The following is a 20,936-nucleotide window of genomic DNA, read 5'->3' as shown; positions in this document are numbered from 1 at the left end:
AGAAGAGGACTTGATCGATGGCTTGAAGTCAAATAGAGGAAGTTGTCTCTCATTTAAGGTTCAAAGTTGGTTAAGGTCAGTGCAGTTGATGGACTATGCCTCACCCTTTGGATCTTGTTTAAGTATTATTGATTGCACTTTTCTGCTTCGATAGTGTTCTAAATTATTTCAAATATAAAGATTTTAACGAGGTTTTCATTAAATAGCTTGTTGTCAAAAGGAAAAATGTTGCCAAGTATGATTACGGACGATGGTAATATATTTGTATATTATATATTAAAAAGTAGTATGAGTATATTCTGGAAGCTCTGCCTTTATTGTCCCTTCAGCTTGAGCAAGAAACAACACCATAGTGCCCTCTAAGATGAAAGTCCAGATCCGAAGACCATTTTTTTCTCGCAGTTTTGGTCGCTTCTAATTATGCTTAGCTGACAGCGCCAACTACAATGGTCGTGAAGGGAAGAGGAGTCCGCAAAAGGAGCAGGAGCAGGACAATGAGGAGGATTAGGTTGAGAAGGGCTTTAGGCCCACTGGCGCTCGGCGATATGTGACAGCCATTTAATTTGATTTATGGCAAGTGAATAGCTTTGATTAGGACGCATTCGCTACAATGAGAACCGACGACCGACAAGGATGCCTGCGGGGCAGGATGCGAGGATGTGGATGTGCATGTGTGGATGATTTTAACTCAATTTCACATAAATCAAAAATGTTGCCATCCCAAAACTCGCTTCTGCTCCTTCTCCTGCATGGAGTTCCTCCCGAATTCATTCATTCATTTCCCCCGTGTGCACCTTGGCGCTAATCGCATTTCAATTGTTGAAACGAATTGCGAATTGAATGAAGTGTTGAAATTTCAGCAGCCAGGCCAAGCTCATAGGTACACTGGGAAAAAGATATCTGATTTTACATTACTTACCTGTTTGGTATTTCCTTAAGTTTACTTAAGTAATTTAAGGTTTACATACCTATGCAAAAATGCCCCACTCGTTTTCTTTTAATTGAGGTAACCAAATATATCAAGTGTATTTGTTCAACAATACATTTGTTCAATTTTATTTTAGGTTTCATGCTGATGAATTTGCTTGTTCAAAGCTATGCTCATTCGATGCGGCATCACAAATAGAAAAAATAAAGGTTTGTGGTCAGAAGTAAACCGATTTTATTTATTTTTTGTTTTAACAACAGTTTTTAGAAGACTGTGAATCTGTAATTAGAACCTAATTTGAACTTTTTTTGTAAGTGCATAGATATAGATATCCCCTATGAGCGGACAAGTTCATAAAAGTAAATCCAAAACAGGCAACAATAAGCGAATTTAGGTGTCAAACAGCAGGTGGCAATGGCAGCCAACGGAAGTGCCTGACGTCCTTCGATTGCGGACTGGGCTTGGGACTCGGATTGGGGTTTGAATTGGGTTTGGGCTCGGTTTCTGGGTTCCGGGACTGCGGGACTCCGGGTTTCCGGAGTCGGGTCTTTGGGGACTGCTTGGTAGCGTCAGAGACAGATGATATCTTGAACACACACATGCTCAGACAATCACACATGACTACCCAGCCAAATGTTATCAGAAAACCAGCAACAAGCAAAAAAAACAAACTGTTGTACAATTTTTGACATGGGTTACACCAAACAAAGGGCCACAAACTTGGGCGGGCTTTTGATACATATAGGTATTACATATAAATATATATGGAACCTTCTTTCGATATCATTTGGACAGCGCCTGTGTATCGGCAAACCGCAAGAACATCAACTGATGGCAGATAAATTAAATTTTGCGGTTCTAAATGGGCAATCAATGAGGCGTTCCACAGGAGGTCTCGCTACGAAACTCCGCTTCCATTTCAAAAACTATGTGGAAATAAAATTTAAAAATTGAACAAACACCAGCCAATAACTTGACCTCCGAAAAAGGAGACAGACACGGCGAAATGGGAAGAAAGGAGAGGAATCCGAAAAGTTGTTAGTTGCTGGTGAAACTTTCAGCTACGACATTAAATATTGACTCAAGTCGGGGGATATCCCCTCCATCTCCACCGAAGACTCAAGTGGGTGTTGTTGTGTACAGTTGACACCTGGAATCCCCCTTCTACGTCTCCGTTTATTGGTATTTATTCGGCAGCCGGAATGCCTAATCAAACAGTCGGAAGGCACTTCAAGGACTGCTTGAGCACACACTGTACAACTAATATTGAACGCGATTCGGTATTCGCAGGGGAAATCCTTAAAGCCAGGAGCTATTCATGCGGATAAAATCAGGTGAAGGGTGCGAAGGATGCTTCCCTATTTTGTGGATTTGATGGGGTAACGGTGAGCAACAGGAGTCTTAAATAGTTTAAAGTTTCAGTAGAGAGGTAACATATTTAAAAATCCTACAATTATTAAAAAAGTCCGGAACGTTTATTTTTACCACCTTAAACTTTGAAATCAAATAGATCAAATAGAATTCTTGCACTGAAGATTAATTGAATAGACCAACGTCATACTGTAACGGATAAGTATCAATTCAACTATTTTCATTCAAACCATTTGCAATACTATTTTTTATACTATAGCTATAGTTTCCTTCTCCTTTTTTATGTTTTCCCCATTTCAAGATAACCCCCTTCCAGTCTAGACTCAACAGTTGACCAGTTATTACGAGTGGGTCAACGGCTTAACAGTCGAACACCGACTAAAAACGGACTCAAAGGCCTAGACCAACTTAAATGAACGGGCCCGATTCCATACAATTTTTATATCAAAAGGATCCCCTTTTTTGTACCTCAATCGGCGGCGCTCGAGGGAAATATTTATTAATTAACCATTATCGCCGACTGGAACCTGGCTGACTGCTGATTCCAATTCCGATTCCGATTCTGGTCCTGATGCGTTGTTGATGATAAATGGATGTCTGAAGTGCAATTTGCATGCGAGCTGAACAAAAACGGGATTGGGCTTGGGGTTGTGGAGTGTGGAGTGTGGGGGCGAAAAAGAGAGGAGGAAATCAGCGGCGGCCATTGAAGCCATTGAGATGTGGACACAAAACAGCCGGACAGAGGGACTTCCGGACGTGATGGCAACCTGTCCGCTGATGAGCATCATTATGCCAAAGGACAAGCAGCTTGTCCTGCGGATCAGGCTCCCAAGAGTTGACAATTATGACAGACGCAGGCTTCAGCATCCGCTGATGCTGCTGCTGGAATTAACGCCATTTTAATTGAATTTTAATATTTCACACACGACTCAACAGCCGGAAGTGGAAGTTCGCAGAGTAGGGCTTTCGAAATACGCCCAGAAACCGCAAGTAAAACGTGAAGAGTAGGCGGAATGGTTTGTGGCCAACGACTGGCGACTGTCGACTGGCGCTGACTGACTGACCAATGAAATAGCCATTATGGAAATCTGTTGCCAAGTTTGGTCACATAATGGGCAATGACGCATTAAAGGCCTTTGGCTGAGCAATTGCTAAATTAAATGCTTTGTGCTGTCAGCCAAGTGAATTTAAACTAATAATGTAGCACCTAAGGGTTGATTGATAACAATATTTTTTAACTTCTTAATTTGGCTTATTTTAATTATTAAAAATAAACGTTAACGCTGAAGTCAAGAAACCCCTTAACTCAATGGAAAATTTAAATGAAATCGATCTCAACTCAGATAGCAATCGATAACTCAAAATTACAACCCTGGCAAAAGTGTTACAAAATCATTAAAAGCGTGTGTTCAATTTAATGCTTTGCTTTTCTTTATAGTGTATTTATGTATATTGTAAAACAAAATGTCAGCTCGAATTAAGTACACAAAGAAGATGGCAAGTATACATCGCATTGTATGGTATTTTCTTTACCATCATTCAATTTAATGCAGATTGCAGTGCGTAAAAAACGAATTATTCAGACCAAACTTCGGAAGAAACCACTCACTTCGTTTGATCGCAGGCTTATTGAATTGGAGCGGGGTATAAATAGATTATCCAGAGAGGTCCGAGAATACAAAAATCAGTTCAGTGAGGTCTCGGTGCAGACCGACATTCAAATTCCATTTAAGTCGGACCTCGAATTTTTCAAAAAAGTGGATTTCCTCGCTGTGCAGATGCTGGTGAAACGCCAAGAAGCAATTTTGGTTATAGACTCTTGATTTCCCTAAAGAACAAGAGGATCATAGCTTAGGCCTAATCTTAAAACAATAACATAGACTTACAATTTAAATACTTTAAAGTCTCTAAGTTACTTTCGATGTTATGGTTGTGTCGAATCAATAAGTTTTAATGCGAAGAAACAAAACAATTCTAATTAATATAAAAAGTAAAGGAAGAATTGATATGTACATATAATGCCGTATTTAAGTTGCTTTAATTGGTAAATCTATAAAACTTTACTTTTTAAGTACACGCCGTAAATCAATGTTTAAGGAACGTATGTGCTCAGGTTTTCATTTGCTATTGTACAATTTGAAAGTTGAACCTCAAATCGGCGTATATAGCCAGCAGGATGTGCCTGAAAACCTGATCAAATATTTTATCACGACCAACAATTTCCTGAAGGGACACCGATGGGATGTGCCAGTGTCCAAATATTAAATGCCATTGTGACAAACGCCGCCAACTGGCTATGAAACAGCCAACTATTGACGATGAGGACATGGTGGCCCAGGCCACCGGCAACTGGGATTCGAATAGTCGCCGCTTGCAATCAGTGGAGGGGTGTGACAAACGCAGTTGGCAATTTCTTCGCGTAACATGCAAATTTCAACGATTTTCAATCACAACTTGGCACTCACTGCAGTTCCCTCTGCATCATTTGTGCAGTGCTGGCGGCTTAGATAGATTGAGGTCTGCGGAATACCATCGATTAAAATATACTAATGCAAAAACAGCACCATGTAATTAGTTTCAATAAAGCTTAAAAAGGGCCACTTCGATGTATACATTTGCATAAAAATGGCCAGGTAAATAAATTATTGTTATAAAAGTATTCAGAAAACTGCATAAGGAAATATTCATGTTGTATATTGATATTGTATTACATTTCACAGATTTACAGAAGCAGACACCTTTATTCCATTCCAGTTTTGTATTCCGATAATCACAGGCTTCGAAAAGCCTTTTGCTTGACATTTTTGGGATCCGTCCCTGCTAAAAGTCACGCAACACTGACCTCTGCTTTGCATCGCGCGGACACACAGTGCGTATGAGCAATGGAAAAGTAATTAAATTTAACAGGCAAAAGCGAGAACTGCACAGAGACCTGCCTCCTGTGCTCCATTCTCTGTCGATTTCCCGGCTAGTTAGACTAACAAAAATAAGAGGAGAAATATTGGGAAAACCGTCATTATTAACGCATTGAGCGCGGCGCTGACAGCTGTTGCACCCCTTGAAAAAGGATGGAAAGGATGAAGTAGGGGCGGTAGGTGCCATGTGCCATGTTGACACTTTGCCGAGACCAAATGACATTTATTGAAATTTCATCATTAAGCGCCACAGTGGAGAAGTCCTCCCCGAACTGTTTGGAAACTTTGCTGCTCATCGAACTTATTTAAATTCGAATTGCGACACGTGCGGGGAGCTCGAGTAGATTGTCATATCACCATCAGGTTATCAAAGAGGCGGAACACGGAAAAACACGAAAAGAAAGCCGTGACAACCCTTTCCTCTGAAAATCTCTTTTTCTGGCATCGCAAACAACAATTCAGTGAGCTGAAAAATATCCCCAAGGAGCAGATCCAACATTTTCCACATTTTTGCATATTTTTCAAGCAAAACTTTTCAAGTTATGCGTTAGGTGACAGAAATCATCATCATCCCCTTATCCAAGAATGATATGTGAGTTTATAATTTGAATGTAATATGCTTTAGGCAAATTGATGGAGACGAGGGTTGGGTTCTGGATCGATATAATGCGAAAATAATATTTCGATTGTGGAAGCTAAAGTTCAGGAAAACGAATTGATGGATACTAAAGGCGTGGTGGAAATAAATGGGATGTTCCATCCAGGAACTTAACATGAAAAGCTTGCACTTGATGTGTTCACTGAGCTCTTTACAAATTCTGTTATAATAGCGGATTAAAAGAAAGAAATCTATGTTTTTCGACTTACCGCATAAATTCCATTTACTTAAATAAAATGTTAATGTTTAAATAATGAAAAACTATAGTTTATACATATAACACATATTACATATATGTAAATATTATATGTATGTACATACATAATCAACTCGTATTTCATTTTTAATAATTTGAATCCCATTTTTACTCGTAGAGTACTCGTAGAGTAAAAGCAAAGACATTAGAATAATAATAATATAATGTCTTTGGTAAAAGGGTATACTAGATTCGTTGAAAAGTATGTAACAGGCAGAAGGAAGCGTTTCCGACCATATAGGTAAGAGAGAAACCTACTGACGAGTACATAAGCATTCTAACACAATTTTGATATTTGTTTAAATAATGTATAAAATAAATAAATTAATTTGTGAAGAGACGCTTAATAAATGTGCCAATTAACTGTTACCATTTTCGTAACCAGTATCAACATTTCAGCACTTCAATAAAAAGAAGAACCAATATGAAGAACTGAGGTGATTGCAAAGCGCCAATAAAAGTGGGATTACAATCAATCGCCCGCCGCCCTGACTTCGCCACTTAACCGCCGATCCTCACCCCGGAATCCCGCCCGTTAACCCTCTGGACCACATCAAAAGCCACCCTCGGATTCGCTTGGATTCCCTTGGAATGCTGTGCTATATGCTATATCCTCGTTCTTGGGATTTGACCAGCCTGGGGGCTCGTCGGCCGGTGTCTAATCAAAAATGCAATGTTTGGCTTGGTTAAGCGGAAATCGGTAGATTGCGTTCGCACAGTTTTCGCTTGTTGATATTAACACATTCCCCCCACTCTGTTTCCTATCCCATCAACACCCCCACGGGCGGAGGTGGGTTAATGAAACGTCACAGATGATGACGACGTTGGCATAAGATTTCAATGATATGTCAAAACTGAGTGATGCTGATGATGGATGGGTGGTCATAATACAGTATCCCTTGTCCTTGCTGCACACGGAGAAAACAATCCACACTTGGTAAAGTTGACTAACGACTTGCCTAATATTAATATTAAATATTAAATTAATATTAATATTAAATTTAATTGAAATGGCTGTACCTTTTGAATATTTATTAAACATATTTAAGTCAATTTTCGTAAGTGGAGATACATACATTGATAAAGCTTACAAAAAACTATACTATTATTCAGATTAAAACAAATTTAAAGAAATAAAAAAAACGACACTAATTCTTATATATATTCTATAAAAATTAGGCTTCTTTTTAAATGCTTCTTTTCTCTGCATACTTTTTCTTCCAGTGCCTGCGTCCACATTCCCCTTTCTTTTGCCTTCTTCCTTCTGCGCCCCATACATCACACGCTGCCACGCATAAATTTGGGAAATTTGGGCCAACTTGAGCCGCATTTACATGGGATTTGCACGGCGGGGAGAACGGAGTAAGGGTAAGGGTTGCCAGAAAGTGGTGGCTTAGATGGACGTGCGACTGTGGGCGGTGGGTGGTGGGTAGTGGGTGGAAACTGGCAGGGAAAGGGGGCCAAGGGCATGGGGCGCCATAAGAAGACAAACAAACCCAGCATCCGCTTGGTGGCAATTTCCGTTTTGTCACTTAACGCACATCAAATGCAATTTTCCTGGGCAAATAACATAATCATCAGGAAAAGTAGGAGGGACGTGGTGCCTGAAACTTGGCCAAGCAACCAGTGCAGGCAGTCAGGTGAAATTTTATCACACCAAAATGCTTTCAATTTGTGTTTCTATTTTCCGCCAACTCTTTTATTTTGCGCCTCCCATATTGAAATTTGATTTGTCGCCGGCAAAGTGCAGCTGGAATACACATTCTTGTGATGGATATTTGAGCAAAACTTGCCCGAAGTGTCGACAATTGAATTTGTGCTGCTTGTGCAATTTGCGAAATTTGATGTGGCACCATTAGAAGCATCTACGTCGGTTCCTACGGGGGAAGGGGTCCCCGGATGAGAGACCATAATTTTTAATGGCGTTTTTATATGGAGCGAAAGTGATTTTATTTAGAAGGTGTCACCACGGATGCCTCCAGGAGCGATGAGGCGAAGGCAACTCTCCGAATTTATGGCCAAGCAGCTAGGATGGGAAAAGAGAAGGGGAAACGGGTGAAAACTCGAACGAGAAACAAAATAAATTATTTTCATAAAACACAATTTAAGAAATGACAAATATTCACAGTTCAACAAAAAGTAACTAATTGTTAAAACAAATATTTTTTTTAAAAAAGCACCTATTTTCAAAAATTCGTTTATATACTGATGTTTAAAATGTCATGATAGATTAAAAAATTGTATATGTAAAAGAAGTGTACCCTTTATATTTTTGTTAGTAAAATAATTAAATAATTTTTAATTTTGTAATTTGTGTTGGTCTTGGCATGCTCTTATTATTGCAATTTTGGTTCAAAGTCTCTTTGTTTAACCTACGACGTAGTAATCGTTTTTCAAAAATACCTGTGTTTGAAAAGCCACACGAATGTCTAAAAAGACATATATAAATTAGTTTTACAGCGATAAATTTAACTCGCAGGCCCAATCAAAGTGCAATTCTTTGACCTCGCGTGCTCTTTCAATTTCCATTTCCCCCTGGCAAAACTGAAACCGGAAAGGCCAAACTGGAAAATGGGGCCAGGGAAAAGCAAAAGCAGAAGCCGAAGCAAAAGCCAAGCTATACCAGGCAAAGGCTAAAAAGTAAACGCCTTTGGTTAGTGAAAAGTGAAAGAGCAGCGTAAACAAATACGAGAGTCGCCGACTCGGGAGCAACTTACATCTGCTGATAAAGAAAACAGCAGGCATCCTATGTGAGCCATGTAGTTTATAAATCATGGTTGGCTGGTTGGGCTGGTTGGGCGGTTTCGACCTGGCTGGGTGGGTGCTTGGCGCTTGGTGCTTGGTGCAGCGACGTCTTTTAATGAAAGATGGAAACAACATGATGGGCGATAAAAGGTTGTCATTAAAATTGCAGAGGTTCTACTGGTTGCTTCATTAGGGAAGGCGCCTCTTCTTTGTCGTGGTGCAAAAAGTCGGGAGCTGGGTGGTTCGTATTCCAAACTAGGTTGCCGTTTTGGGTAAATACTGTCGGGCAGAGTCATTGAATCAAGATGAAAGTGGAATTTCTAATGGAAAACGAAAAAAAAGCCGCAGAAGGGCAAAATATCAGAGGCTTAAAAATAGAAATGAAAATTGGTAAAACATTTGCTTCGTTTTCAAAATTGCTAAAGGACTTGCTGAACAGACAGCGAAAACACAGAAAGCTGCATGCGCCCATTTACCCCAACAATCTTACTAGCTTTTCCAAATTTTAAAAGTTAAGAATCTATGTAAAAATAAATAAATAAATAACAAAACTTAAGCAACGTACATATGATTTTTGTCAATACGATAAAGTAAGAAAAATTTATTAATTATTCTTTCTTTTTATTATTGAATTTGTATGCCATTTATTTTTAGTGAATTAAAGGGAAATCAAATGTAAGGCAGCTTTATATCACTTGATCTAAAATAAGCATTTGAAAAAAGATATCCTCTAGATATGAGAAATGAGAATCCTTTGTTATGTGTTTTCTTAATTACTTCCCAACAATTTGGTTTATTTTTCTTGATCAACAGCATTTTAAACTAAAACAAGCTCCTCGAGGAAGGTTCCTCCTCGCCATTCCCGTCCACTGGACGAGCCAGTTCGATGGAATTGATCCTAACCATGGTGTGCGGGGATCGTTGGAAGTTGATGCGCATGTACTGCTTCCTGCGCTTCTTCCTGAAGTGGGTCTTCGTGTGGCTGAGCGTCTTCTCCACCACGGTGGCCTTTACCGAGATTAGTCCGGGCTCCAGGATGGGCCTTCCCACGAGCGTGAAGTCGCGGGCCCCGGCCAAAAGCACCTTATCGAGGCTGATCTCGTCGCCTATCGTTGGTGGCCAGTATCCCTCCACCAAAATGATATCTCCTGGAGTTACTTTAAATTGCTTGCCGCACAGGTGAACAACCGCGAAGAGTCGTCCCTGCTCGGACTTTTGCACCTGCCGGTTGATGCGCTCGCAGATACTCAGGCACTCCTTCTGCTGATCTTTGGATATGGCCGATATATCCACCGATTCCGTCGCCGGCTTGTTTTGCTGCCCAATTACCGGCGATATGCTCAAGGGACGCATGGCACCTACAAAAAGATGGGGTTTCATTGAGCCATGGTTATGTCACATTGTTTACATCGGTGCTGTTGAATATTGACTCACCTGCCGTTAATAAGCTACGAGTGGGCACGTGGCGCAGCATCTGGCGCACACTTTGTGCTAGGAAGGACATCGTTTGGCAGCGGTTTTAACTCAAAAAGTACATAAATAAATCGGATTGGATAAATGTCGGCGGATCGAGCTAAAGTGAAATACACTAACGCTTTGTCGAACAGCTGTGTTAGCATACGCACGTTAACATCACTGCTATTTACAGCCATAGTTAGTTAATGCGATTAAAGCTTGAATATAGGAAGTAACATAAAAAACAATAAATAACAGCACAGGGGGGGAGAATTTTTGTGAAAAATTGAATTTATTTTTAGTTTCCATAATTCGATATAAACAATCTGTTTATAATCACATATATTGTATCATAGTTAGCAGCTTGTATTGTCTGGATAAGAATAACATTTCTAGCTGCTTTAAGCAAATGTTCTCACATGCTGCCATCACTGACAGCATGTGCTGCGCAGGCCAGTGCTGTGTAATTCCCAAACTTTCAACACTCCTCCAAGCAGGCCGGCAATTTATATACGAATTTCGTGCTTAGCAACTTATTTAAGCCCAGTAAACAACTAGTGAGCCGCTGAAAAGATCGGAAAAGAGTACAACTCCCAACTCCCGACCAGTGATACAATAGACAGAAACAAAAGCACAAAATGGCCGAGACCGAGAAAATCGAGGTTCGCGACGTGACTCGCATCGAGCGCATTGGCGCCCATTCGCACATCCGCGGATTGGGATTGGACGATGTGCTGGAGGCTCGCCTGGTATCCCAGGGAATGGTGGGCCAGAAGGACGCCAGGCGTGCCGCCGGCGTTGTGGTGCAGATGGTTCGCGAGGGCAAGATCGCCGGAAGATGTATCCTTTTGGCCGGGGAGCCTAGTACCGGCAAAACGGCCATTGCCGTGGGGATGGCGCAGGCTCTGGGCACCGAAACCCCATTCACTAGCATGTCAGGATCCGAGATATACTCGTTGGAGATGAGCAAGACCGAGGCTCTGTCACAGGCACTTCGCAAAAGCATTGGCGTTCGCATCAAGGAGGAAACCGAGATTATTGAAGGAGAAGTTGTTGAGATCCAGATTGAACGCCCCGCCACGGGAACCGGGCAGAAGGTGGGCAAGGTCACCCTCAAGACCACTGAAATGGAGACCAACTACGATCTGGGCAACAAGATCATCGAGTGCTTCATGAAAGAAAAGATCCAGGCTGGCGATGTGATCACCATCGACAAGGCCTCCGGAAAAGTTAACAAGCTGGGTCGCAGCTTTACCCGAGCCAGAGACTACGATGCCACTGGCGCCCAGACCAGATTCGTCCAGTGCCCCGAGGGGGAGCTTCAGAAACGCAAGGAGGTAGTGCACACAGTGACCCTTCACGAGATCGATGTAATCAATAGTCGCACCCACGGGTTCCTGGCCCTGTTCTCCGGCGACACTGGCGAGATCAAGCAGGAGGTGCGCGATCAGATCAACAACAAGGTTCTCGAGTGGCGCGAGGAGGGCAAGGCTGAGATAAACCCGGGGGTACTCTTCATAGACGAGGTGCACATGCTGGACATTGAGTGCTTCTCCTTCCTGAATCGTGCCTTGGAGTCGGACATGGCTCCGGTGGTGGTGATGGCCACCAACCGCGGCATCACTCGCATTAGGGGCACCAACTACCGCAGTCCCCACGGCATTCCCATTGATCTGCTCGATCGCATGATCATTATACGCACTGTGCCGTATTCCGAGAAGGAGGTTAAGGAGATCCTAAAGATTCGCTGCGAGGAAGAGGACTGCATCATGCATCCGGACGCCCTGACTATTCTCACACGCATCGCCACAGATACCAGTTTGCGCTACGCCATCCAACTAATCACCACAGCCAATTTGGTCTGTCGTCGCCGCAAGGCCACCGAAGTCAATACCGAAGACGTGAAGAAGGTCTACTCGCTCTTCCTGGACGAGAATCGTTCGAGCAAGATCCTTAAGGAGTACCAGGACGACTACATGTTCAGTGAGATCTCTGAGGAGGTGGAAAGGGACCCAGCAGCTGGTGGCGGAGCAAAGCGTCGCGTCGAGGGCGGAGGAGGAGATGCCCAGCCCATGGAGCACTAGAGTCCGAGTAGCCATCCCAGCAACCTCCCAGTACATTCTCATGACTATTTTATGATCAATAAATAAGTTTCCTTGTATCTACGATTAATTCATATGCCTTTGATTTTGGTTTTATCACAATTGTAATTAATAAACCATTAGCAGCATTTCGGGTTGTAGTTTAACTTCGGAAAATGGTTTATTGTGGTATGGGGTCAGTATTGTCTAAAAATATCACCACACTATTTTAATTGGAGAATTATATATTAGAATAGTAAGAATTTGAATCTGGTTTGTTGGTCAATATAACAACAATTTTAATAACGTTTAGTAGCATGCAAAATTTTGAAAATATTTCACCCAAACGTATAATTGCACTAAATGCGCATGCGATTTTATTCAAATTTAAGCAAGTCTCATTTAATTTTGAAACTTCTTAGGTAATACCTAGAAAAAGTTATAAGCAAGTACCCAAAAAAGTGCCCACTTTTTACTTAAAAATAATTTCATTGCATTTATTTCGCATCTCAATTTACTGACAATAAAACTTAGCTAGAGCATATCAAAATATATCTTTGCATCATCTTTACATTGGTATAAAACTGTCTTTATGGCTTAGTCTTCTTGAGCGCTGCTCCCCTTTCAATAAATGAAATTGTTTGATTTTTAATGACCCTGGTATATCGTAGTCTTGTGTGATCTGTCTAGTTCCTAGTTGAACTTAACCGGTTTAAACACCTATTCAATTTACAATTCCATTATATATATATATATATATATATATATATATACATATATATACGACTGAGAATGTGTTCTTGGGCAAGATAAAACAATATCTTATCGCCAAAATACACACTGCATACTTGGGGATGACTCCTCCTTGACTAGGCAGACATTATATATATATATGTTAAAATTGTGTTTCAATAGCTAGTTAACAAATCTCTAATTACAGTTTCTCGTTATTTGGTAAATCAACTTATTTGGTTAGTAAGAACAATTCGATTATGTGTTTAAAACCAATTCCAAACAATTGTCAAGGCAAAACTAAAATTTAGAGAACTGCCAGTTACTTCCTTCTATCTCTCCAATCCTACTCAGACTTCTTATCTTCAGGTTTCTTTTCCTCTATGAGTTTGTCCGTGCTTTTATCCTCTAGCTTCTGATCTTCTCCAGCTTCTTTTCGGAAACTGCTCCGGAAAAGGTGATTATAGGTGTGGTAGAAGACAGCCCAGAGTATTAAAACAGTGAATCCATAGTAGCTAACTGCTCCGTAAACCACAATCCACCGCTCGTATTTCAGAAACACAAATGCGGTGAGACACCAGCCCATGTAAACTATGTTGTACGATTTGAGAGTAAAGAAATATAGCAGCTTGTAGATGTCCGAGTTGTTCAGAATATGGCCCCACTGGGGCAACACCACTTTGGTGTAGAAACGAGTTATCTGGAAAAGGGGGGAATGACCAGATTAGTTTCTGATTGTAAGGATTGATAAACATAAACTTTGCTTGGCTTTTTAATAACCTGTTGTATAGTTAATACCAATTTGCACACAAACTTAATTACTTTATAAAGACATAACCTATGTAGCCAAGTTGCTTTGAAAACCCTTTTGTTGTACTACAAAATATAGAACTCACTTGTTTTTCGGTGCTCACAACCATGTATTCCATGAGGAATGTCATGTAGTAACCGCTGTGGTATCCGTGCCAGACCGCCAAGAAGCCCAAAGCCGCGCCGTAGCTGATCGTGCGGTTGTTGAGGAACTTGAGTCGCTTGTAGATATACTGTCCAACCCATTGATTTGTGTTCACATTAAAACTTTGAACGTAGTGCTCCATTGTGTTTCCGGTCTCCAGCAGCTTTAGCTTAACATTGCTGCAGCCCGACCAATCTGGTTGTCCGTTCTTGTCCTCTCCCTTGTAGGTTAGACCAATGCAAATGAGAGCTCCTTCGGTGAGCAGCCAGCATGATATGTACTTGTACAGACTGAATTTGGCCCAAAAGCCGAGGAAATAAATTCTCTTGACGAACGAAACTTGCGCAAACTCCGGAGTGAGGAAGTATGAATCGGGAAGATATTTCAATCCCACTTGGCACACAATCAGGTAGAATGCACCAGCTCCAAATCGACGAATGCCAGCCTCCACGTTTCCTTCGTGCTGACGGAATTGGCCATCGACAAAGGCCTTATACCGGCTAAATGGGAACTGCGGTCCAACTAAAAATCCACTGGGAAAATAGGAAAAGGCAAGGAGCTCCAGCACAGAGGGCGGTTCTTTCAGAGCGGTCTCTTTTTGGTCCTTTGACAATTCTGACTCGTCTTTTAGTCCGTCGGTAATGTCAAAGCCATAGCCAATCATCCGAAGAACCAAAATGCAGTGAGGCATCGTCCACAGAATATCGTAATCATTGCTGGAGGTGTAGAAATATCCCAGCAGCAGGTAGCTCATATGGAATACGAAGTTAATGGCCAGAAATATTTGCGTTTTCTTTCGCACGAGAAGTACCAGGAAATAGGTGGTCAGGATGGCTATGAGTGAGTGATATGTGTCTCGACCATAGTTGAAGTAACATAACCCAGCGCCGCATCCAGCGAAGAACATGTGATGCACTGTTTTGTCGGCAATTATGGCAATAAACTTTTGATAAAATGCTGCAACCGGGTAACCTGAAAGGAAGAATGCACATTGGTTAGTTTAATTAATTCAGCAATAAAAAGTTTAGTTCATTTGTAAGCTCCTAAGCTTCTTTTAGCTTTACTGTTATCAAAACCCTATCTATTGGGAATGAGTCACATTATTGCGGAATTTTTGGTGTCAGATTAAAATTTGGAAGAGCTTATAATTCAGATTTGAAACTAATTTGAATTAAAAAATGTGACAGGTTAAAGGTAATTTTGCAATAAATTCAAATCACACATGCTTTGTATGCATTCACAACAAAATAGGAAGAATAAAAAAACAGCCTCTTAAATGATAGGTACATCATTTATAAACACCTGTGCATACCTATAACCTAGGTATATGTGCATTACATTTGCGTGATATGCTTATATGTATGTATATATCCATAGATATCTTAAGAAAATATCTCAGTTTAATCGCTTCACTTTGAGGCTGACTATCTAGCGCCCAACTCAAAAGCCCAGGTGCTCGGCATCTTACCGGCCAAAATGGTGAGGAGCAACCGGAGGGCCTCCACGGGCACCCCCACTCCCGAGGCGATCCCGTTCATCAGGCCATTGTGGGGCAAGACCTCCGCGAATTCCGCCATGCTAAATCTGGAATGGAGAAGGGTTGCAGTGCTATCAGTAACTCTGCTCGCGTGATTCGATTCGCTGGGTTATTGCGCTCCAGTCCTTATCACGCCGTAATTGTTGCTGTTGTTATAGTCGCATATTACGCAAACTGATTGTTTTGTGATCATCAAAAGCGCGCAGGGTAGGGGGGGGAGGCTGATAAAGATAAGAGGAAGAGTAGCCGAAAGAGCAGCCACAACAACAACAAACGAGTGCACTTGGTCAGGGTCAATGAAAATTTAAATGCAAAGGTCGCATTATCTCGGCAAACCACTGAATTTGATGATGACGCACTTGCCACCGCGCGGACTTGAATATTTTATGCTTATTGATTTCACGGCCAGCTGATGAAAGCGAATGGGAGCAACAAAATCGAGAGCGACATGCCAAATTGTGGCCAAAATTACCTAAATTTAAGTTACTAACACTGGAGCAGTGTGCCCGTAGGCGGGATTATAGAAATTACCGGACTCTAACAGTAATAGACAAACGGATTAACCCACTGTGTTTAACATTTAAAACGAAGTATTAAAGCACCACATTTTAAGGGGGGGGTAGGGTTTTGAGGGTTCAAAAAAAGTGATTTTTTTAATTGCATATTATGAAAGTATAGTAACTCAAGATTGTTGTCTGTAAATAGGAAGTCAATCGGAGCAAAACTCACAAAGATATAGCTTTGGAAGTAGGCGGGTCTCGAACGACTACCTGAGTAATCCCTCAGCGGGGAAGACAGCAACAAAAACTTTAAACACGTTTTTCTCAAATCGATGTTTTTTGAGTCGGTGCACTCTGTATCTCAAAATCTATTCAACCGATCGTTCTCAAATTTTTTACTGTATTTCCTTACATAATTTATGAGGTAACCCTGTCGAGATTTTTTCGTTTTTGATTTTAATTTTTTTATTATTAACAACAATAGTCATGAACTTTGGCCAAAAATCGGTATTTTCACTTTCAAGTTTTGTAAAAAGTTCAAAAATTATAATAAATGGAAAAACTCGACAGGGATACCTAGAGGGACATAAAAATTAATGGAAAAACTTTGGGTATTTCATATCAAATTATCCAGTGCTGAGGTATGACGTGCACCGCAAAATGTATTTTTTCTGAGGCGCCTGCGAAGAATTGCTGCCATTCGGTCAATTTTCAATATTTTTCAACCAATATTTCACAGAATATAGTTCAAATACTACTCTTTAATGTACAATAATCAGAAATAAATTTACTTTTACCGTACGCCCAAAAAAAAATCTGTAAAAACCTGTTTTTTTCTCCCTTTAAAACCCTACCCCCCCCTTAATTAAAATACTTAATCACTTATTTTACTGAAAACGTTTATGAGTAATATTTAATAAAAATTATGTTTGCATAAAACTACTTATTACAAGCAGTGCGTTATGCTCAGTTATTAAATAATTCTTACACATATCTTACATTTGTACCACATTTTTCTGAATTATTTAAATATTTCAAAATATAATAGCACAAAACAGTGTAACAGGACCTCTTATATTAAACAAGTCAGTTTTCTAAACATCTTGTTATGGAAACAGCTTACGATATTAAATGCGTTTAGGGAAGCAAAGGTTTAATTAATATCGTAAAGTCTGCTGCACGCATTGCGGAGTTATTTTGCTGTTGTCCTCTGGTCACACTGCTCGGCGACCAGAAATTCAATTGCATGAGAATTTAAAAAGTTTCGTTTATTAGTAGAAGCATTAGTCAACCGACTCTGAAAATTACGACACGGGGTCAAGGGTCAATGCACAGTCAGCCACAGAGGTTGACCCCAGAAGCGAATAACCCAACCGCTGTTCTGCCGCTGGGTGAGCTTACATGTTTACGTTTACGTGTCACTTGATCGACACTGAGATATGCGAACATTGAACTAATTTTATTATTTTCATCCGATCCGCAGCAATCCGGATGCCAAACTGGCACACTCGGGGAGCAGTATGCGCCGCAACAACTACCCCTACCAGCCCCTGAACCAGCAGCCATCAGGACCCCATCCCGCAAGCCATGACGCCTTGGAGGCGGAAAACGAGCAGGCGGCGGAGGAGCTGAAGCAAAAGATCGGCGCCCTGAAGTCCCTCACCATCGACATAGGCAACGAGGTGCGCTACCAGGACAAACTGCTGCGCGGAATTGACGACGACATGGACCGGACGAGTGGATTTCTGGGCAACACGATGACGCGAGTGGTGCGATTGGCCAAACAGGGCGGAGGTGCTCGCCAAATGTGCTACATGTTTCTCTTCGTCCTCGTCGTTTTCTTCATCCTCTGGATGACCCTAAAGTTCAAGTAGTTGTTGGTAATTTTATAAAATATATACCTACAGATTTGTATTGTTAAGTGTAGACACAGTTGACTTTGGTTCGGAATGCGGTTCCCTTTTGGCCCTGACATAAAATTAAATATATTTTTTAAAATCATATTTTTAAGCACAAACCCATTTAAGACGGATCCGTAAGAGAAGAAAGAACTATTAAAATCAGCAATGAGTTTTTAATTCAAGATTTATTCAAACGTTACTATTCCAATTACTTAAAAAATGTCTGATTCTACCTGATTATAATGTGAATTGCATAAAATGCAAATTATAAATGGGAAAAAAACTTGTTACTCGCTCGTCCGACATATTTTCCGACTTTTAAAATAAGATTCACTAAGAAGCACCCTTCTTTCTAAATTACGTACTTACTTTATTTTTTGCGCAGAGATTAATAATTGGTTGAAAGTACAAAAGTCACACGCATACAATTTAAGGTCGATTGGGTGGGTTACATTATGGGCTTACAGCTAATGATAATTATGATTATCGGACTTGTTACTGTTTTAATTTCCACATAGTATTATTGAAGTTTAATTAACTCGAATTTGGAACCGTTTCCTTCACAACTTTTCGAGGGCTATTGCTTTTGTAAAACACAACTCAAAGTTGAACTTATTCCACGTAAGAATTCAGAATGTCGGTGAAAACGAAACCAGGAACACGCCTTAAAGCAGCACTTTTGGCTGCAGCAGCGGCTATGCGTGGAAGGTCTTCATCTTTTTATTGCGTCTACTGAAGTCCTGGTCGAGGTCATCGTCTTCGGCCTCCTCGCTGCCCACTTCCTCCTCGCTGAGAAATTCAGTAAACTGATCCCCATTTTGACTCTCCAGCGCTCGAACTGGAAAATATGAAAAGGGATCTCAAAAGGTTGTTTGCTAATAAATAGCAGTATTTGCCTACTTTGCTTGGCTAGTGTGTTGTTTTGTTTCCTGATCTCTTCGATGTCCTTCTGGTTTTCACTAATCTTCCGCCTCATCGTCTGTATGCATTCTGTGGTCTTTTTCAGGATTTGAGCTCGACTCGCCTATAACATAAAATGCGTATTATTTAATGATTTAATATTTCTAACCACCCAAGGCATCGATTTTTTATGTACTTCAAACTTTGATTTTTTTAGAACAGATCTTATGCGATTGATTGAGTAAAATGCCAAACGTAAGCTTTTAATGTCTAGTTTGGACCATTGGCTTATTAATTTGACTTGCAAAAATGTAATTTTATTAAAAACTAACTGCCATGCAATGACATCGGATTTTCGCGGCAATAAGTGTTCGCAAGCGGATCACCTGTTGCTCTTCTGGGTTACCTTCTCGCCCTTGAGTGTGGGCACCGCCTCCCGCAGGTTGGTGAAGCTCTCCTTGATGTGATCACGCCGCCTACGCTCCAAAGCGTTGTGGTGCGCCCGCTTTTCGGCCTTGAAACAAACATAACACATTAGCATACACATATATGTAGAGGAGGTATATAAATAGAGCAGAGTTAAGAATAGTAATAACGAAAACGAAACCTCAATATTTTGGTGTTGCATTTTGTTGATAATAATTTGAAATTTGATTGCCTAACTCTACCAATTCTAGTTATAAAAGTAATAAAAATAGGGTTTTCTAGTCCCTTCCCGATTATTTTAAAATACAAATCCTATTGCAGTGAACTCTGCTGTAACGTATTCACGATAACGTAACAACAACAACACGTGTGCCTTCTGTTTATCAACAAAAGCCAATGTGCGCAGTCGCTTCTTCTTCCTCAAATTATGCTGAATGGATAGTCACCTGGGTGAAATTGGCGGTGCTCGTGTGTCGCGAGGATCCTAAACCATTGTCCGAATCCCCATCCTCCTAAAAAGTCAAAAATTCGGCATTATAATCGATATTAAGCGCACGTATAAGTATTTTCTTTTGCGACTTGCTTACGTCACTTTCGATGTCTATGTCGCGGTCGTCGTCGCTCATACTCATGTTGCTTCACTTGTTTTCAGGGTTTGTGCGCGAATAAATAAATAATTTCAAAGATTATAGCACTAAACTTGTAAATTTTGTTTGTGATTATTGTAATTAAACATGTAATTTTGTTGTTGTTTGCTCACGTTGTAAGACTCTCTAAGTGACCAAATCAACGTATTGTAATAATACAGCAAACTGAAATGCACCAAAACCCACCCATTTTCGTATTGTTGTTAGGAGACTTTCGTTGTATTTAAGTGTTATATATTATATACACATTTAAAATGTGCTTCACAGTGCTGTTTGTTTGAAATCAATAACATTTTATTAATAATACGTGCACATGTGGATTAATTAGAATACCGCTACTGTTTGTGTCACACTGAATTACTCGCCAGTGTGACCACACTGCTTGCAAAATGCCAAAGGCAGCGGCAGAAGCACTCCTCGCCAAGAAGTTTTCGATATAGTTCCGACCTTTTCTCATCCATACCTAGATTATTTGATGGCTTTTCCCACCACAAGTGCCCAGCAAGCCGAGACGAACCGCAAGATACTCGAGGAGATCCAGACGAAGAAGCAGTTGCTCGCGGGCGGGATTATAAACCTAGGTCTGAGCCCGGCGAACCAGGTGAGTTGGTTGGGAACATGGCGAGTGCAAAATGTGTTTACATGCTCCTTTCCAGCAGATGCCCGCTCCCCAGTTGCTGGGACAGCCGACAACAGTGAATCCCGACTTCCAGACGGGCGTGGGCATTGCCTCCAATGCCACATCCACCGCCCGCTCTGCATTTAATCCAACGAGCTCTACGACTTTGGGCTTCTTTATACCTCAGGATTCGTATTTTGGAAATAGCTTTATACCCGTGCTGCCTCGTCTGGAGCCGCTGCCGTCGCCCGCGACCACTCCCACCACTCCGAACGCCCCGCCCAGCCACAATATCAGCAAATAGCCGGAT

The 20,936-nt window shown here is 41.0% G+C and overlaps 6 protein-coding genes across 10 annotated transcripts; 3 read left to right on the top strand and 3 right to left on the bottom strand.

The window, feature by feature from the left end:
• Positions 1–9,633: 9,633 nt before the first annotated feature.
• Positions 9,634–10,474, bottom strand: LOC120449897 (39S ribosomal protein L21, mitochondrial). Its single transcript, XM_039632580.2, has 2 exons — positions 10,308–10,474; positions 9,634–10,231 (listed from the first exon to the last, which is right to left on the bottom strand). The coding sequence occupies exons 1-2, from the start codon at positions 10,375–10,377 to the stop codon at positions 9,696–9,698; spliced, it is 606 nt and encodes a 201-aa protein (XP_039488514.1). The 5' UTR covers positions 10,378–10,474; the 3' UTR covers positions 9,634–9,695.
• Positions 10,475–10,780: 306 nt separating this feature from the next.
• On the top strand, positions 10,781–12,500 carry LOC120448180 (ruvB-like helicase 2). Its single transcript, XM_039630029.2, has one exon. The coding sequence runs from the start codon at positions 10,967–10,969 to the stop codon at positions 12,410–12,412; it is 1,446 nt and encodes a 481-aa protein (XP_039485963.1). The 5' UTR covers positions 10,781–10,966; the 3' UTR covers positions 12,413–12,500.
• Positions 12,501–12,878: 378 nt separating this feature from the next.
• LOC120448178 (lysophospholipid acyltransferase 5) lies at positions 12,879–16,139 on the bottom strand. 4 transcript variants are annotated; one of them, XM_039630024.2, is made up of 4 exons: positions 15,993–16,139; positions 15,565–15,680; positions 14,038–15,068; positions 12,879–13,841 (listed from the first exon to the last, which is right to left on the bottom strand). In XM_039630024.2, the coding sequence occupies exons 2-4, from the start codon at positions 15,671–15,673 to the stop codon at positions 13,488–13,490; spliced, it is 1,494 nt and encodes a 497-aa protein (XP_039485958.1). In that variant the 5' UTR covers positions 15,674–15,680; positions 15,993–16,139; the 3' UTR covers positions 12,879–13,487. The 4 variants fall into 4 exon arrangements, with proteins under 4 accessions (XP_039485958.1, XP_039485961.1, XP_039485960.1 ...); XM_039630027.2 differs by having other exon boundaries at positions 16,106–16,131; XM_039630026.2 differs by having other exon boundaries at positions 15,970–16,105.
• A 1,192-nt stretch (positions 16,140–17,331) lies between these two features.
• On the top strand, positions 17,332–18,216 carry LOC120448047 (BET1 homolog). The gene is made up of 2 exons (XM_039629792.2): positions 17,332–17,524; positions 17,617–18,216. The coding sequence occupies exon 2, from the start codon at positions 17,654–17,656 to the stop codon at positions 18,005–18,007; it is 354 nt and encodes a 117-aa protein (XP_039485726.1). The 5' UTR covers positions 17,332–17,524; positions 17,617–17,653; the 3' UTR covers positions 18,008–18,216.
• A 169-nt stretch (positions 18,217–18,385) lies between these two features.
• Positions 18,386–20,141, bottom strand: LOC120448045 (protein max). Its single transcript, XM_039629789.1, has 5 exons — positions 19,948–20,141; positions 19,807–19,872; positions 19,341–19,448; positions 18,935–19,058; positions 18,386–18,872 (listed from the first exon to the last, which is right to left on the bottom strand). The coding sequence occupies exons 1-5, from the start codon at positions 19,990–19,992 to the stop codon at positions 18,730–18,732; spliced, it is 486 nt and encodes a 161-aa protein (XP_039485723.1). The 5' UTR covers positions 19,993–20,141; the 3' UTR covers positions 18,386–18,729.
• A 146-nt stretch (positions 20,142–20,287) lies between these two features.
• Positions 20,288–20,930, top strand: LOC120448046 (SOSS complex subunit C homolog). Of its 2 annotated transcripts, none has more exons than XM_039629791.2 (2): positions 20,288–20,608; positions 20,667–20,930. In XM_039629791.2, exons 1-2 carry the CDS (start codon positions 20,483–20,485, stop codon positions 20,928–20,930), a joined length of 390 nt encoding a protein of 129 aa, XP_039485725.1. In that variant the 5' UTR covers positions 20,288–20,482. The 2 variants fall into 2 exon arrangements, with proteins under 2 accessions (XP_039485725.1, XP_039485724.1); XM_039629790.2 differs by having other exon boundaries at positions 20,664–20,930.
• The last annotated feature ends 6 nt before the right edge of the window (positions 20,931–20,936 follow it).

Source organism: Drosophila santomea, chromosome 3L, assembly GCF_016746245.2.
Source record: "Drosophila santomea strain STO CAGO 1482 chromosome 3L, Prin_Dsan_1.1, whole genome shotgun sequence".
NCBI classification, from domain to species: domain Eukaryota; kingdom Metazoa; phylum Arthropoda; class Insecta; order Diptera; family Drosophilidae; genus Drosophila; species Drosophila santomea.
This window is presented reverse-complemented; position numbering and strand designations above follow the sequence as displayed.

Excerpts from the sequence above, each read along its gene's own strand:
- LOC120449897 (XM_039632580.2), bottom strand. The coding sequence starts at position 10,377 with ATGTCCTTCCTAGCACAAAGTGTGCGCCAGATGCTGCGCCACGTGCCC. Across the intron at positions 10,232-10,307 it reads TCGTAGCTTATTAACGGCAG|GTGCCATGCGTCCCTTGAGC; the intron begins GTGAGTCAATAT and ends ATCTTTTTGTAG.
- LOC120448180 (XM_039630029.2), top strand. The coding sequence starts at position 10,967 with ATGGCCGAGACCGAGAAAATCGAGGTTCGCGACGTGACTCGCATCGAG.
- LOC120448178 (XM_039630024.2), bottom strand. The coding sequence starts at position 15,673 with ATGGCGGAATTCGCGGAGGTCTTGCCCCACAATGGCCTGATGAACGGG. Across the intron at positions 15,069-15,564 it reads GCTCCTCACCATTTTGGCCG|GTTACCCGGTTGCAGCATTT; the intron begins GTAAGATGCCGA and ends TCTTCCTTTCAG. Across the intron at positions 13,842-14,037 it reads TTGTGAGCACCGAAAAACAA|ATAACTCGTTTCTACACCAA; the intron begins GTGAGTTCTATA and ends CCCCTTTTCCAG.
- LOC120448047 (XM_039629792.2), top strand. The coding sequence starts at position 17,654 with ATGCGCCGCAACAACTACCCCTACCAGCCCCTGAACCAGCAGCCATCA.
- LOC120448045 (XM_039629789.1), bottom strand. The coding sequence starts at position 19,992 with ATGAGTATGAGCGACGACGACCGCGACATAGACATCGAAAGTGAC. Across the intron at positions 19,873-19,947 it reads ACATAGACATCGAAAGTGAC|GAGGATGGGGATTCGGACAA; the intron begins GTAAGCAAGTCG and ends TTGACTTTTTAG. Across the intron at positions 19,059-19,340 it reads CCACACTCAAGGGCGAGAAG|GCGAGTCGAGCTCAAATCCT; the intron begins GTAACCCAGAAG and ends TTTATGTTATAG.
- LOC120448046 (XM_039629790.2), top strand. The coding sequence starts at position 20,483 with ATGGCTTTTCCCACCACAAGTGCCCAGCAAGCCGAGACGAACCGCAAG. Across the intron at positions 20,609-20,663 it reads GTCTGAGCCCGGCGAACCAG|CAGATGCCCGCTCCCCAGTT; the intron begins GTGAGTTGGTTG and ends GCTCCTTTCCAG.